The sequence below is a fragment of the Nicotiana tabacum genome, chromosome 3 (assembly GCF_000715075.1).
Source record: "Nicotiana tabacum cultivar K326 chromosome 3, ASM71507v2, whole genome shotgun sequence".
In the NCBI taxonomy this organism is placed as follows: Eukaryota; Viridiplantae; Streptophyta; class Magnoliopsida; order Solanales; family Solanaceae; genus Nicotiana; species Nicotiana tabacum.
Genome location: NC_134082.1, coordinates 96,881,732 through 96,899,227, shown reverse-complemented (window position 1 = coordinate 96,899,227; position 17,496 = coordinate 96,881,732). Strand labels below are relative to the sequence as shown.

Here is a 17,496-nt window from a genome sequence, read left to right as displayed (position 1 = left end):
CTAGAGGTAACCGAGTGAAGGGCCAAAATATCTACTAGATGGTCCATAAAACTATTATTACATAACCAAAAAAAAATCATAAATATATACGATTTTATTAAATAAATAATCGGACCTATTCTTAATGTTCGGCTTTAGGCCACCAATTTCGTTGAGTATTTAAACTATTTTGCAAAGTACATGGGTAAATTTAACCTTGTTCCTTTTTCATGTACTAATAACTTTTAAGAGCAGTAGTGATAGCAGCAATAGATTATCAGCTGAATGTTCTATTCTACTCAACAAGAAGATTTCTCACATAAATATTATATTTCTATTTGCTGAATTGTTGTAAATAAGGGACACGTGAAAAGGTATATTTCCGTTTGCTGAGTTGGAAATAAGGGACATATGTTAAAAACAAAACTTTTGACAGAGGTTATGGATAATTTCAAAGGTATTTTAGGATCTTTTTCTTTTTCTTTTTTTAGAATTTGAACCTAGGGGAATCCTCCCTTTCACCCTCACATATATAACACTGCATAAAGCCGCCATCGCTTTTTCTTCTTCTTCTTCACACCTAAACAAGTTTCCACCACCATCCTCTCCTACCATTCCCAGTTCTTTTCATTCCCTGCCTTCTTATATTTCGCTCATTCTCTTCTTGTCTCAGCTAAGGTTGAGTTTTGGACTCAATCGGAGAAGTTGCTAGCGGGTAAACCTCAACAGCGCCTTACTGGGTAAGCTAATTGCCATATATTGACTTGCCATATACTACTAATTTTTCTAAGACGCAAAACGTTACATTTTTCGGCGTGTGCATTTTGTTCGCCGAGTACAGTTGCTAAATAGTGTTATTGTTCATTAAATTCCACTAATAGGATTGAGGAGGTGAATAATCAGAGATGAAATACGTGTTGGTAACTGGAGGAGTGGTTAGTGGGCTTGGCAAAGGAGTCACTGCCAGCAGTATCGGTCTCATCCTTAAGGCCTGCGGTCTTCGCGTTACTTCCATTAAAATTGGTCTCTGCTCACACTATCCTTCTGCCTTCTTTTATAAAATGCATTTTTTTACCTTTCAACTAGTTATGAAATGCATATTTTACTTTTTTTTTTTTTTGAGCATACATATTTTTTCGTTTGTTTGAAATGAAGTTATATAAACTGTCCGCTTGTGTCCTCATTTTTCACCATATTGCCCCTGTTCAGATCCTTATTTGAACACTGATGCTGGAACAATGTCTCCCTTCGAGCACGGAGAAGTATTCGTCTTGGATGATGGTGGAGAGGTTAGACAAGAATCTCTCGTATTAACAACTCATTAAACATTGTTTCCCCTCTAAATTTCTGTAGAGGTGAGGCGATATGGTCAGAGCTGGAACAAGTTCTTCAAACTTTGAACTTATTAATGTACTTACCTGTTCGAAAAATAAAACGTTTAAACTTTTTAATGATATGGACTTTTTAGAGTTAAGCTAAACATGTTACTTAATTTTCTGATGGCAAGTGAATGCTCTCATTGTGTTTCCCTTAGCTTGTACTCTTCATTGAGGGGCAAAACTTCCAGAGTTCACAGATTTTGGTGGGAAGTTGCTCCGTTTTGTATTTGGAGAAAACAACATTTATTTAGCATGCAGGAAGGATAAAGTGGAATTATTAGTGTTGATGCCATTAAGATCATGGTTTTTTTTTCTTTGCTTTTGTAGGTAGACCTAGACCTTGGAAACTACGAGCGTTTTCTGGATATTAAGTTGACACGTGACAACAATATAACTACTGGAAAAATTTACCAGGTATGTTGTCAAAAATCAGAAAAGTTCTCGCATTGAGATGATTGATTCATGCTCTATCAAAATTCATATAATGAAATCCATGAATGGAAAATGTTCAGCTTGAGAAACTGCTTGAATTTTGGTTTTCAGTCTGTTACTGATAAGGAGAGAAAAGGAGATTATTTGGGGAAGACAGTTCAGGTTTGTCACTGTTCCAGAATACATATTTTCATCTCTACCTTTAGTTACCGTCTTACTATCTGCCCACTTGTTTAGGTTGTCCCTCACATTACAGATGCCATTCAAGAGTGGATTGAACGTGTGGCTGTCATACCAGTTGATGGAGAGGATGGTCCAGCTGATGTTTGTGTCATAGAACTGGGTGGAACTATAGGTATGCTCAAATGATGTTTGGCAACTGGCAGGATAAGTTGTTTGTAAATCAGTTTTCTCAAAGTAATTGACCCTGGTGCAGGAGATATTGAATCTATGCCATTCATTGAAGCTTTAGGACAATTCTCATATCGTGTAGGTAAGGTTCCAAGTCCGAGTTTAAATTCTTGAGATCACACATAATTAATTCTCTTTTGTGCCTTAGGAAAATGCAAATGTTGAGCTTAGCACTATAATGCTATCAACATCTTTCAATTTTTTGCTTCTTAGGTGCTGGAAATTTTTGCTTGATACATGTCAGCCTTGTGCCCGTTTTGAATGTAGTTGGTGAGCAGGTAGCTTCTAATCAAAGTGTTTACATTAACCTTTCCCATTAAAGTAACTAGTAGGGTGAGTACTAAAGCTGTTTTTGATATTCAGAAAACAAAGCCAACTCAACACAGTGTAAGGGGTTTAAGAAGCCTGGGACTGACACCAAATATTATAGCCTGCCGTAGCACAACGGTCTCTCTCTCTCTCTCTCCCCCTATATATATATATATATATATTAGGGTTTTCATCATCTATCTATCCATGTATTTCTTTATAAGTTCAGGTTTGTCAAGTTCATCTTTTGAAGTTCGTTATCTTATTCAGGCACTTGAGGATAATGTGAAGGAGAAACTTTCCCGTTTTTGCCATGTTCCGGTATTAATATTATGTTTTAAAATCTGTATCTTCATACACCCAAATCTTATTTGGGCCACCAAATTTATTATTCCATGGTGCTAAGGTTCTGTGTGCCTTGGTTTCCAGGTAGATAATATCATCACTCTTTACGATGTCTCGAACATTTGGCGTGTGCCTTTGCTTTTAAGAGTGAGTGGTGTTGGTACTCTTATTTTGATATATTTGCTAAAGTTCACTCTGAGTTTCAAGACGAATTACTTTTCTTCATTGGACCAGGATCAGAAGGCCCATGAAGCGATTCTGAAAGTCCTGAACCTTGAAGGGTTAGTCTGATGAGCTCCACTCCAAATGTCTTTCATTTCTGTTATGTACATTGATGGCCTGTAATCTTTGATCAGTGTTCTGCATATCATTTTGTGACATTTTTTATATAGTTGTATGGTAAAATATTTGATTTTTCATTGATAGAGTTGCTAGGGAGCCTGCCTTGGGAGAATGGACATCTCGGGCCGAACTTTGTGACATGCTACATGAGCCAGTAGGTTCTAGGACATATACATTATGTTTCTTTTCCTTTTGGAGTTTGTCTTTCTATCATCCTTAAACCTTCCATAATTTGTCATCCATACAGGTTCGAGTTGCCATGGTGGGGAAATACACAGGACTTTCAGATTCCTATCTCTCTGTACTGAAGGTGATATCTCATCTAAACCGTTCTCAAGTCAAATATAGATCAACTGGAACTTTTTTACTTGCACTTATGTACTCATGTGGCTGTTTTTAAATTTGATATTGTTAACCCTTCAAGTACCTTTCACTTTTCCAGCGCACAATAAAGCTGTTCTTCAATGGATCATAATCGACATATATCCTCTGCTCTAATGCCCTTCTCGTTTCAATTTTTCTACACGTTTTATGATATTGCTGTTTGTTTGACGTATGTCTTTTAAAATCATATTCTTTCTCTCATAGAGCTAATAACTGTCTGTTTGATATATAATCTGTCCTTTCAGGCTCTTTTGCATTCCTCTGTAGCTTGCCGCAGGAAACTTATTGTAGATTGGGTTCCAGCCAGTGACCTCGAAGATGAAACTGCCAAAGAGGTAATTTTGTGTCCATCTTTGTTTCCTTGCTTTATATCTTGTATGTCGAAAGCTGACTTATATTCTTAATTGCAGAATCCTGAAAATTATAGAAGTTCTTGGAATTTGTTGAAGGTCTGTATGGTGTAGTTTCTCAAGATCATATGATAGGCAAACTCACTCTTTAGCGCCCCTACTTAATCTCATAGATATGATTCTGACAAAGTCGTCATGCTGATAGGGGGCTGATGCTGTACTAGTTCCCGGAGGATTTGGCGATAGAGGTGTGGAGGGTAAAATACTTGCTGCCAAATATGCCCGTGAAAACAGGATTCCTTTCCTTGGCATATGTCTAGGCATGCAAATTGCTGTTATCGAGTATGCTAGATCCATTCTTGGATTGCAAGATGCGAACAGTACGGAGTTTGATTCCAACACTCAGAATCCTTGTGTAATATTTATGCCGGAGGTTAAGTTCTGATACTTCCCTTTCATCACGGTTTTCCTATATTTTTGGTTTTATTTTTAGTTGCGGCAATAGTAATCTGTAAACCATGTTTGCAGGGTTCAAAAACACATATGGGTGGTACCATGCGTCTAGGATCAAGAAGAACATATTTTCAAGTCAGAGATTCTAAATCTGCAAAACTGTAAGTACTTCTTTTCCTCCAACCTCATTGCCTAGGCAGGAGAATGGAAGTAGTAGTTTTAATTGACCTGCCGGAAAGATATACTTTTAGTACATGCAAAAGAAAGATAAGCAGTAGCACGATGGAACAATCTCTTAAAAGATAAGCAGATGAGCACCACCGAACAATTTCTTAACATGCTGCTATTTGTGTCTATGTTTAACTTGGTGGAGCTATGGGTTGTTTCTATTTGGGGTGTAGAAGTTGAAACTTGAAAGTTTGATCTTTAATAAACTGGGAGGAAGTTCGAGTTCTTCTTGATGTAATGTTTTTCTCAACTGGCCATATGATGTCTGTACTGAAATAGGACATTCAATCTAAAAGATTACTAAAGTTAGCATCAATTCCATATTATCCCTTACGCAAGCTAGCAACATTAAAGTATGAATGAGACATCATCATTTATTATGTATTCCATGCCAATTTTCTGGTGTATATTTAAATGGAAATAGGGTTTAAGAAGGAAAACAAGAGCTTTGACACATAAGCTATGCGTAAAATACCCAAAGAGTACCCTTGGTAATGTATATGTTTGGTAGTTAGCGGACCTTCAACAAGTCATGTCAACAGCAATGGAAATGTAAAATTAAATATTTTCTAATTGTAGAAAAATCTCAATCTTTTGGGATTGTCAAACGAAGGGAGTGCCAAACAAATTGGGACACAGGGAATACTTTTTCTAGAGAAGGTAACAGAATTTTATATGTAAAATTAAATATTTTCTAATCATAGAAAAATCTCAATCTTTTGGGATTGTCAAACAAAGGGAGGAGTGCCAAACAATTTGAAGGCCCGAGATGTATGTTGCATTTGTAATGTTTGAGATAAAATATTCCAACATGGTTCCTGCATTTCTCACCATATGATCTTGCAATAGCACATGAATTTACGCGATTATACTACTTATTACTTTGTGCATGTTTAGCTTTATGTGTGCTCTGTCCTCCTGAAGAATGATTGCTCAATCACAGTCTATTGTGACGTCACCTTTCTGAATGTTTTTATTTTAACTTGTAAAGATTAGACTGCCTGTTGATCTTCTATAAGAAAGACCTGCAAAGGAAGCTGGTTTTGGCCCCCTTCTTTTTTTGATTCTTTTTGGAGAAGGGATCTTTTTAATTTACACATAATGACGGACTTTGCTATGTAATGATCTGAAGCCACTCCGGAGGACTTTTCCTATTTATATTACCAAGTGGCTAAACTATATCTTTCTCAGATATGGCAACCAGAGCTTTTTAGATGAGAGGCACCGACATAGATATGAGGTTTGATGCTTTTTCTTCTTCTTCTAAGTTTTGGAACTATGGGGTAGCTATAGCACACCTAGGTGGAATGCTATAATTTTATGTGGACCATAAGATGTGATATCTTTATTTGGTATGTATGCTAAAAACTTGTCTTGTGCTACTTAGGTGAATCCTGATATGGTGCAACAATTTGAAGATGCTGGTCTTTCTTTCACCGGCAAAGATGAAAGTGGTCGCCGCATGGAGGTGAACCTTTGTATAATTGAATTATTAAGTCATGATAGATACTTGTATTATTGTTGTTGGTTTAATTTTCTATTTCCTCTACAGATTGTCGAGCTGCCTAATCACCCTTACTTTATTGGCGTCCAATTTCATCCTGAATTTAAATCAAGGCCAGGAAAACCGTCTGCCGTGTTCTTAGGTATTCCTCCCTGCTTTAAACTTCTGTTCATAGCCAGCAAAATAACTCATGCTCGCATTGGAACTTTTGAAGTGGCATTTTAACATTTGGACTTGCATTTCACATTTTATCTGGCTGGCTTTTAGTTAATCCAAAAAAGTCAATGTTCACGTCTTAGATTGTTTAATTTGTAGACCTAAAACTAAAGATTGGTACTTTGTTTGAAGAAATTAAGTGAATGAAGATTTTTCTGGCGACTGGCGGTGCAAGTTCAACAGCTAATGTTATGAGTAGTAGTTCTCGAGCATTGTCTTTTGTTTTCTTGGTCTTGGGAGACACATTAAAACCTTCTGACCTTGCTGCACTACATCGGTCAAGTCAGTTCTAGTTTGCTTTCTTTAACTAGTTGACTTCATGAATCTTGTTCTTCTATATGTCAGCATCAGCTTTGTTGAAAGGATAGAACTTTGACCAATTTTTATTTTGCATGGTTGTTCATCCTTACAGAACAAAAGTATTTTGCATGGGAGCTGCTTTTGTGTAGAGCATCTGGTTGGGTACCCATTTTTAATAAGATGAATTATGACCGACTCCTATGCCACTAGATTTTGGAGAAAAAAAAAACTAGTTTCTTTAACTTAGGCTCTATGTTGAGTATGCTGTCCACAACTAGCAGTCTTGCAAGCCTCATTCTTTTTGTGAAGGCTGTAAATGTGTTTCCCAAGTCTAGAAGTCGCAGATCAAACAAAAAATTACACCTTAAAGTCCAGGTTCTGATTGGTTCACTCCGCTCCATTCACTGTGACCAACGTTCAAAGTGTGTTTGGCACTTTGTTTCTGCCTGAATCTGTGGTGAAATAAACAAATTTCAACCTTGGAGTGAGAAATATCCACGACATTTTGGTTTCTACTTCAAAGAAAGAGTTGGTTTTGCCGGTTTACTTTCTTGCTTATCACTAGTTATTGTGCTCCTCATTATGATCTAATTCTTATTTTTCTGAACAGGGCTTATTGCTGCAGCATGTGGGCAGCTCGAATCTCTTTTGAAGAAGGGTGAAGCAGTGACTAATGGATTTACCAATGGTACATCAGTGGAAAATGTTCATCGAGTTGGAAATGGAACAACTGCTAATGGTAATGGATCTTTTGATGGGATTTATTGCAACGGGAATGGTGTACATGTCTAAGGAAACAGTATCACACTTTGCTGATTGATGGCCTTTTGATCTTTATCAATCAAATTTTGCTAGTGCCGTTCTTTCATTTGATATGTATAGCCACGCGAGTGCATTAGGTTTTACAGCTTCTCTAGTTAAGGTTAGTTAGAGATAGAGCTGGGTTCCAGTCTTTTATACGGAGTTGTTGCGGCAGCAAGTTAAATTTTAGGCATCAATTTTGAAAGGTAAAAGTTTATCTAGAACTGCAGAAAAAGTGAAAGTGTACTGTGGACAATACCTTTATGTATTTAGTGATATTTTGAAGACCAGAAGAAACCAACAGGTGTTTGATTTTCCATATAACAATTATCTCGCACAAATTTGGACAAATAGACCTTTAAAATCTAGAGGCTGGAAACTTATTAAATTCTCTCCCCCAAAATTACGTGTTTCTTCCAAACAAATGTCACAGTGATTCAGGTTGTTGGAGCAAGAGTAAGCTCTTACTAAAGTTTTCAATTCCTTTAATCTTCTTCTATGTTCTTACTTCTTACTATTCATATGACCTTCAAGTGTAAGTGTTTCTTCTCATGATGCAAATTATTGCTTCCTTCAAATCATCCCTAGCACTAAAAGAGCCCTTAACAGATGCGGCCACTCAAAATCTCATTGTGTATACAAATTAGACAAAATTAGCAATGATTAAACTTGACACACTAAGTGACACAGGGAAAAATAACTGTTCATGTACTTCCAAAGGAAAAATGTAGATCAAAACTCGTGAAGAGAGAAATTGTGTCAACAAGACTTGCAATCATTTAGAATCAGTACAAGGAAGAATCTGATTCAGTGAAACAAACTAGTCATATAGGCTAATACCAATTTTGTTGAGATTGAGATATATAGTTATTATTGCAGATCAATGTTTGGCATGAGTATTTTTAATTTAGTTAAAATTACTACTATATATCAGCGTAGGAATAATTTGAGAATTATGGAATCCATAATTTTATAGAACCTTTAATTCTATCCTAAAAGACATTAACAAATACAAAATGAAATGATTGTTGAAGATTCATATAACTAACCGTTGACGTTTTGTCCCAGTAGTAGTAGTATCATACTCGGGGCGAATTTATAGGGAGATTATGTGGCACATGAATTCATGGTCTCTCGGTAAAATAAATTATTTTATGTATATTTTTTTAAAAAATTGATATAATATAATTTATAGGAAGGTTATGGCGCACATAAACTCATGGTCTCTCCACAAAATTAAATATTATGTACATAATTTTTAAAAATTGATATAATATTAAGCCATGTGAACAAGAAGTCTGGTGCATACTTTGTTGAATGTTTGAGTTATTTATGAACAAGAATAAGGATCAATTACTTTTGATTGATTTAAAACTTACTCCTACCCTGTAGGTTACAGCATTTGTATGGTGGGTCCTCTGAAGGTAAATCTAAGGTTAGGAGCAGCTGGCTGTTTGATTAAATATTGGAGTAGCACCGTTCATCACAGGAAGTGAGAAGCATTGACCATGTCGCTCGCAATTCCTGCTCTTCAATCTCAGCTTTTCAGGACTTCACCATCCATTAGAGCTGAGTCACGCACGGCGGATGTTTCTCTACCGCTCCCTACTACTCCTTTCGCCCGTGCTCTTCGGTTCTCGAACATTCCCACTATCTCAATTGCTACCGGAAACCGGGACGGACGGTTAAGATCTGTTCGTTGCCTATCTGGTAAATGGATTCTTAATTTCTTATAATAGTAGTTTATTAGGGTTTTAAATCTGTGTAGGTAGTCCTACTTATTTCTCAATAAAATCGAATTTGGAGAACTCTCTTTATGTGTTTATTTCTTCTGTGTTTGTTTGTGTAGTTGAGTGAATTTGTGTATAAGCCTCTGGTTTAATTAGGGAGAAGTTTAATTTTCTGATGGTGTTGGAAGTTAGTACATGGTAATGTCAGATAATTCTGGTGAAATTTAGATACTAAATCAAGAGGGCAAATCTATGCCTCTTCCTGGCAGGTTGCTTTTTGTGACTTGAATTAATTGCGTTTTAATTAGTAGTAAGTTATAGTATCTGTTGATTGGCTTATCTAAACCATGATCTTACGCACAATTTGGGATCGTTTTGTTTTCTAAGAATGACTTGTTAGATTCAAATAGCGGTTAATGATGTAATTCTTATCATCAATGCAAACAAAGTAAATAGCTTAGTAAGTCACTCATTTTTATAAGCATTCATAGATCGAGATCCCAAGTATAAATACTTGGCTAAATCGATTTACGTTCTTACCAGTCCTGCGAGGTGGGGAGGTTAGTCTCAGAGGTGGTGAGAAAGCTTAAAAGTTTTGTGCAAGGTACATTAAATACCACCAAGGTTGTTAGTATTCTCTTTGTTAGTAGAAGCTCACTTAGTAGAAGATACTTGATTGCTAGAAGAGGCAATTTGTAAAGCAAGATCTAGATGAAAGTAGATATTATTCGAGGATATTGTACGTCCTCTGTATTGGCATTGTTTGTAGGTCATTGAGAAGAGTTGTGATGTTAAGGATGGTCTTGTTGAAAAGAAACCTTCGGTGAATGACATCCTTTCAATCAGGCTTTGGCGGCATAGATGCTTGCTCGATGCTTTTTAGTAAAGCACCCAGATAAAATTTACAATTTTCGATTTATGCCTGCAAATAAGTGACATAGAGAAACCTGTTAACCTCAGACCTTTTGGCTGCTCCAGGTTGTGTGCATCTTTTTTCTTGTAAACTTCTGATATACACAAGGGAGTCCTTTTTTTCATTTAGCCTTTGTCTATCAATGTTTTTATATTTCTCTCTTCTAATACTTGGGGAATTTATCAATTAGTCTCTGTATTCTTTAATTTCTTAGCTTCAAAGAATTAAGAATTGCTGACATGTGTTTGGATGCACCTTCATGTTCCTGTAGCTCTGAATCCTAACTTGAAGGATACACTGGATAAGGTTGTCACATCACAAAAAATTGTGCTGTTCATGAAGGGTACCAAGGACTTTCCACAATGCGGATTCTCAAATACCGTTGTGCAGATATTAAAATCGCTAAATGCACCCTTCGAGACAATAAATATCCTTGAAAATGAAGCACTTCGTCAAGGATTGAAGGAGTATTCCAGTTGGCCAACTTTTCCACAACTCTACATTGATGGGGAGTTCTTTGGTGGCTGTGACATCACTGTAGGTAGGTATACAAATTGATACTTTGATATGCGTAAAAGAAAACTTAATTTTTGAGCATGCACTCTCCTCGACTATTCTCGTGTACAAGCTTCGCACTAGCACAAGTATCAAGTAACATTGCCCATGCTTAGGCAAATGGGAAGAAATTACCTAGTTGTTTTTGTGTTTGCCGGGATTCAGACCTTGGTCTCTCAAGAAGGAATTTCTTGTTTCCTTTTAGATTTTATTGACAAACTTGTAGGTTTAGTGAATAGTTCTTACTTTCCTGGTTGTTTGCTATTTTGATGAACTACTGTCAAGTTGGAATTTTGTTCACGATAAATTATCATAATTCTTGAACTCTGGGATTGGGCACTTTGTTGCTGTGAAGATCAAACATAACTACTACATAATAGTTTGGAGATTGTAAGAACAACCTCCTAAGCCAAATGGTTCACCTTGTTGATCATGTCTTCTCTTTCCCAACACTCAACTGCTAAGCTAGTTCTTTTTCCAGTCATTCAGATCTCTTGAAGTGTTTTAAATTGTTTTCTCTTCGATTCTTTTGAAACTATGGTTTAATATGGGTAAGAATATCTTTGCTATCTCTTGAGTCTTGCATTTCTATTACTAACCTTGTCATACTTTTATCAAATTGCTCTATTACTTTCAAGTCGCTCAATTTAAGGTCTCAAACTTTTAATCTCTCTAAATTAACTCTAAATGAGAACGAAATAAAGGCATTCTATCCCAGTGTTCCCAAAATTTGTTTACTGTCTTTCTAACTGGGAACCTTTTCCATATGGATGGACACTCAAGAATTATCTATACATAACCCATTCATTGCAGACGTCTAAACATATTCTCTATATCATTAGCTACCTCACAGTGTTGAAAATGTTATTCACTGATTTTACCCAGGGCATGAACATGTAGTTTCGTTGCTCCACATATTCTCCCTTTTTGTTAGATAATCTTGAGTGTGACAACTTCCATCCTATTGTCTGCCCAAAGGAGGCTACCTTCATGGCAGGCTTTGTCTTCCAGATGAATTTTCATGTATATTGGACATCTTCCATCCTGCCTCTACAGTCTATCCAATTAAATGTAGAAGGATTTCATTGGGAAGATCACTTTTTCCTTCTGTCAAGATCAGTGTGTTTAGTTCCAAGGTTATGACATAGATCAGTGCATTAAATTCCAAGAATATTACTTAGAAAACGTGCAACCTGACCATGAGTTGTTTGACCATTTCGATCCCTAGTCTCTGCAATCTCTAAGGAGTTTCAAACACAAGCAGCAGTTCTGATTTATAAGAGTGGCGGCTTGAACAATTAGAATTTGGATGTGAGGCTAATCTGAACAAATCAGGGAATTCTTCCTGTGGTGAATAAGATTGTTTAGTATTGTCGTAATACTGATGGTTAGTTTTCTCAGTATACAATTGCTAGCATTGTGAAGTTAATCCCTCCTGGAGTTCCCCTTCTTTCTCTAGTTCTCGGCCATCAATATATATTATTTCAATCAAATCGTAACTTGCATGTGCATTTACCATTCTATTAAAAGAACATGTATTATTATCTAACATGTATTATTATCTCTATGTAGTATTATCTCCCTTTTTCATCACCTCATATTTTGTGCCTGCATCACACCTCCTATAATCTATACTGTACTACTAGTGATTTTTTGACTTGACCTTGAATTCCTTCTTTTGAGCTCCTCCTCCTTCAATAGTATCCCTCCCATCTCTTTTCTTTCCAGAACTTGTAAGCGAGGTCGCTATGTTGATCTCCATTCTACTGAATACCTCCCTGTTCCATCTTTTCAATCACCCTTCAATGTTGATATTTATTGGCTGTCTAAGCATGCAACTGGGGCCAACTTCTTTCCACTTTGACTATCTTGACTCGTTAGATCACTGCTAATTTATCATAACAAGCGTGTATTATACTCAGTTTTTTGGAATTTACTTCAGCTTTCATCTCTTCAGTGCAAAGACAAAAATTTGAGCACTCAATGCCTGCTGCCTTCATCATGGTTTGCCTCAAGTTCTGATTCATGCTGATTGGAGTCTAACAAGTTGCATTTTTTTTTTTCTGTTATTACAGAAGCATACAAGAGCGGAGAGTTGCAAGAATTGCTAGAAAGGACTTTGTGCTCCTGATGGATTCGGATGTAATAAACCCATTCTTGAATAGTCATGGACTATCATGTGTATGTTTTATGTTACTGCAGATGATAAGTATATACTTTATGTTTGTTTCCCGATCAAGGACTGGACTTTAAGAGATTAATACATTTTGGAAAAATACGGTTTTCTATTGCATCCATTAAGTAAGAATTGCAGAGTGCTTGAGATGTGAAGTTGTATAATTTACTTGTTTCAACGCAAAAATTGACAGGAACAAACATTGCATGAAAACATGCGTTTACGTTGAGCAGAAAGATTATCCAATATGATATACTCCAGAAGTCAAAGGTATGACTACAGAGTGGAAACTTTAACTACTAATCCTCACTTCAATTCAAACTCCCTGCACTACGATGTTATATTTTCTTCCGATTCCTCTTGGAAGAGAGCGTTCTACGACTCATATTTTCCTCACAAGTCACCCCAAAAGGAAAAAAACCAGAAACTAATTCAAGAGTTTCGACAATCATATATCTCTAGCAAAACCGACCCCCATTACTGCACCCACTAGGGTATGTGATCACGCCCAACTATGCCTTATAAAAAAGACAATGCGGTCGTTGCAAATATAATCCGGTTTACAAGTCCGGAGTCGAATCCCACAGAGAGTTAACCTATCAATCACAATCTTTAGACTCACTAAACTCTTCAGAACCAGCTTCCCAAATGTTTGAATCACAAGTTGATGGTTTCTTTAGTAACTAAGATTGCAAGTAAATTAAACAGGCTGTAAACTAAAACGCTAAGGTTGTAAACAATGAGGAGATAAAGCTAAGGTAAAGATTTCCCCTATTGATGGAATCCCTTCTGTTTATGCTTCATACAAATGTACCAACACTTCTCTATCAATCATGAACGCTCGTCTTACCATAAATCTCTCCTGAGTAATCACAGTAATATACTATTGCACTCTCCCGAGATACACTAGCTAGCTTTAATTAACACAGTTCACTTAAGATTGCACCCAAGACTTCGTTATCCCTAATCCCGCCTTTAAACCCGCAGTTATAGATTCCTCTTATACTTTAGGAGTGGTGTTATTCAACAATAACCTAAATATGCACTCTCTCCCGAGTTATGCACACTAAATAGGCACAGCTAATTGAAGATCCTGTCAATTAACTACAACAAGAACATAGTTGAATAAATAAAGATTGAAACTAGCAATTTGTATTCACATAAACAAGAAGTTCATCCCCCAATAGGTTCCATCAAAACCTTAGACAAAAGATTTAGCTACTCATAACTATGGGTAAACAAACTAAGATAAGATTCATCATAAACTAGCAATAGAAATCAAAGAAAAGAAGAAAGATGTTTTGGGTGATCTCTCACAATGGTTTTTTCTTCCTAAGAAACTCTAAAAATCAATACATGCCTCTCTTGGGCGGAGTCTAGTGTTTAAAATAAGGTTTTGGGCTAAAAATCCCGTGTTTTGCACTTTAGTCCCTGAAATTTCCGCCTCCTGCCGCGGTTCTGCCGCGGTCGCGGTCAAACCGCGGCCAAACATGGCCTCTGATTCTTCAATTGTCTGCGTCTGCACTCTGCCGCGGTTCTGCCGCTGTCGCTGTGAAACCGCGGTTTTTCATCCTGTTCCGTTTTGAATTTGGAAAAAAGAAAAACATGAAAATTGTAGCCCTTTGAGTTATCTTTCCAACCATATATTATGGAGCCAAAATGGAGTTATCCATAAAAAGTTATGTGCATTTTACTAGACAGTACGCAATATGCCTCATCGAGTCTTCGTTTGTTCTCAACTATCAAATTTGACCCCCGAACACGATCCCGGCTTAATTCCTTGAGCTTTTACTCAGACTTCAAAGCTTCAAATTACTTAAATTCATTCCATAACATCTATATAGCTCGGAATCACACCTACAAGGCATAAAACACATAATTAGTGCAAAACACTAGCAATTAAAGCGCAAACTCAACTAAAGTGCAGTAAATTAGAGTGTAATAATCGACTAAAATATGCAATTATAGCCTATTATCAATGAGGTTGTCGAAGCTCCCTTGCTTTATTTCCATGTGGCTCGTGCGTATATTTGAAAATCTATTTCATGTAACTTACCCCGTCTCCCAGTTTGTGACTATCTAAAAATGAAATGAATAACCTTGCTAATCTTTTTTTTTTACTGAATAATCCTGGATCCTAATATTATTCTCCAAGAACAATAACATAACTTGAGAAATAATTCTAAACCAAACTGCAACTGACAAACTGATGAGGGAGACCTCCGAGGTGCTAGTAAAACAACCCAGCTGTATAAAATGATAGCCAACGTTTTACCCTAGTAAGCGACACCCCACCCCCAACATACACACAGCGTAAGAGAATATCTGTGAGAGTTTAAGAGACTATTCAACAAATGCAACACAGAATGAGCACGTTACATACAAAATGTCATTTCCTAAAGCCACTACCAGAAAATATTCTAAGGCATGTGTGACGTTCGATCATAGACAATCAACTGCGAGTTCAATTGTTATAATTGAGTAAATTTAACATGAGTATATTGTGGCTCAACTGACGGGGTATTCTTTTTGCCGGTTGCTGGGAGTTAAATAAACAACAACAACATCCCAGTATAATCCCACAAATGGGGTCTGGGGAGGGTAATATGTACGCAGACCTTACCCCTACCCCGAGGGGCAGAGAAGCTATTTCCAGGAGACCCTCGGCTCAAGAGAGCAACAAGAGACAATATATTAGTACTATCAGTCAAATAAACGATATTTAAATTTCAAGTTAAATCCAACTACCAATTGGTTTCATGGTGTAGCGGTTAGCACTCTGGACTTGGAATCCAGCGACCTGGAGAGACCTTACAGTTCTGATTCCGCGTGGTGATGTGGCTTCTTTTTATACTAACTTGTTCCCTCCATCCTCCACGTTTAACATTTTCATTCAATACGTGGCCTGCCTAGATCCTTCTACCCCTGAATACAAATGGACGACACTTTTTTAATTATCACTAACAACTGGTAATGAAAATTTTACTACATTAGTGGATTATTAATCTTTCACTGGTGAACACTTGCATCGAGTCGGCATTCTTTTGTTCTCTTTAATTTGCAGGTACGACGACGCGTGGGCGTAGGCGTAGGCGTAGGCTTAGTTCTGGTTTGAGATTGCGCAACTGGAAGTGGGAGCATGTTTACGAAGAAGAGAAAGGCTGAGATGAAAGAGATTCGGGAGCTGGGGGAGGTTTTGATGAGGCAGTCAATGGTGCCGGAGGAGTTCTTTACTGAGGAGGGTTTGAGGGAGAATAGGCTTCTACCCTATCAGAATTTGAAGTTGATACGAATCTTTCGCAACAAGACCCCTGATGATATTGATGGCAAGGAAGTTGGAGAATATTGCTAATACTACATGGAATACGTGGTTGACAACAGAGGATGGCCAGAAATTTGTTGCTGCAGTGAAGATGAAGAGGCGGCTAAGTGGTGATGTTCCGGATGTGAATAGGTTAGCCAAGTTTGAGCTGCAGAGGAATGAGATGCTTCAAGGGGTGAAGGAGATTAGGACAGTTGCTGAGGAGGAGATCGCCGCTGTAGAAGAAGAAATCAATATGCGGCGTGAGAAGATGAAGAGTGATATTGCTGAGCATCGGAAGCATTTCAAGCCAGTGTGTGATTATATTCCTATTAGCAACCTGAAGTTGAATGAGAAGTGCTGGGAGTATTATGCCGAGTTGAACAAGGGTAAATCGGGTATTAGAAGAAAGCCGGAAGGAGGCGTTTGCGATGTTTTCTGAGGTGGTAGTCAAGGAGAAACGTATTCATGAGTTCCTGCGTCAGGGGAATAGGGATAAGAAGCATTGAGAAGAAGATATTGGGTTTTCGAGACAATGGAGACCGCAAGCAGGCGAGGAGGCTACAGAGACAACTTGATGCAATGGGATATAAGGGAGCAAGCTGATACTGCTGCTGAGCAATTCGATGGAGTACAGAGCTGAGGCGATGGCGCTGCTACACGCCAACGCAAGACTTAGACTAGACGTCGTCGTTAGACCAGTGGGACACTCCATCGCGCTCTGAGTAGCAAGTCCCTAATCAAAAGTATGTGTTGAATTAGATTGGAGCAAGTTTGAAGGGAGATTCCAGTTGAAGATTTGGAGTTCAGGATAGATGTTATTCCTGTTAAGATGAGTTGATAGAAATAGGCTAGCTTGCTTTTACTTTATATCAATGTGTATTAAGTGTTCAGCTTTCTGTTGTAATCTAAAGTTAACACTTCGTGGGTGTAATCCCATTGTTAGATTAGCTAACACAGAAGAAAAAAACGTGCTTTCTGGTGGATCAACATGTTCGTGCACCAGTGGAGTCATATGGGAGCAAAACTGTCTACAATCTCTCAAAATAATTACAAACATCCCAAAAACATTACACAATGTAAGTAAAAGATTCATATAGATAATACCACAAAAAGGGCAGTTTGATGCACAGGATAATTCACGTTCACGCAGGTTCGAGGAAGAATCACAGACAACCAGGCTTGTTTAGAGGTGTATATGAATAGAAATCAGGTTCGAGGAAGAATCGTAGACAACCAAGCTTGTTTAGAGATGTGCATATCAATAGAAACCATAAAGAAGGATCTAATATATTTTTTTTAAAGAAAAGACCAAAGTTATTTAATATTAGAATGAAGATCCAAATGAAGCAAATTTAAGTGAGAATTCATAAGGACGACTGCAAATA

The 17,496-nt window shown here is 37.3% G+C and overlaps 2 protein-coding genes across 2 annotated transcripts; both read left to right on the top strand.

Moving 5' to 3' along the window:
• Nucleotides 1-420: 420 nt before the first annotated feature.
• LOC107794383 (uncharacterized) lies at nucleotides 421-7,730 on the top strand. Its single transcript, XM_016616865.2, has 22 exons — nucleotides 421-719; nucleotides 861-1,002; nucleotides 1,189-1,268; nucleotides 1,686-1,772; nucleotides 1,902-1,952; nucleotides 2,028-2,145; nucleotides 2,227-2,283; nucleotides 2,415-2,479; nucleotides 2,565-2,648; nucleotides 2,781-2,831; nucleotides 2,940-3,002; nucleotides 3,090-3,136; nucleotides 3,282-3,351; nucleotides 3,445-3,507; nucleotides 3,827-3,916; nucleotides 3,992-4,030; nucleotides 4,137-4,364; nucleotides 4,460-4,545; nucleotides 5,804-5,852; nucleotides 6,000-6,080; nucleotides 6,165-6,258; nucleotides 7,243-7,730. The coding sequence occupies exons 2-22, from the start codon at nucleotides 885-887 to the stop codon at nucleotides 7,422-7,424; spliced, it is 1,803 nt and encodes a 600-aa protein (XP_016472351.1). The 5' UTR covers nucleotides 421-719; nucleotides 861-884; the 3' UTR covers nucleotides 7,425-7,730.
• A 1,008-nt stretch (nucleotides 7,731-8,738) lies between these two features.
• LOC107794384 (uncharacterized) lies at nucleotides 8,739-12,915 on the top strand. Its single transcript, XM_016616866.2, has 3 exons — nucleotides 8,739-9,143; nucleotides 10,348-10,617; nucleotides 12,707-12,915. Exons 1-3 carry the CDS (start codon nucleotides 8,942-8,944, stop codon nucleotides 12,760-12,762), a joined length of 528 nt encoding a protein of 175 aa, XP_016472352.1. The 5' UTR covers nucleotides 8,739-8,941; the 3' UTR covers nucleotides 12,763-12,915.
• The last annotated feature ends 4,581 nt before the right edge of the window (nucleotides 12,916-17,496 follow it).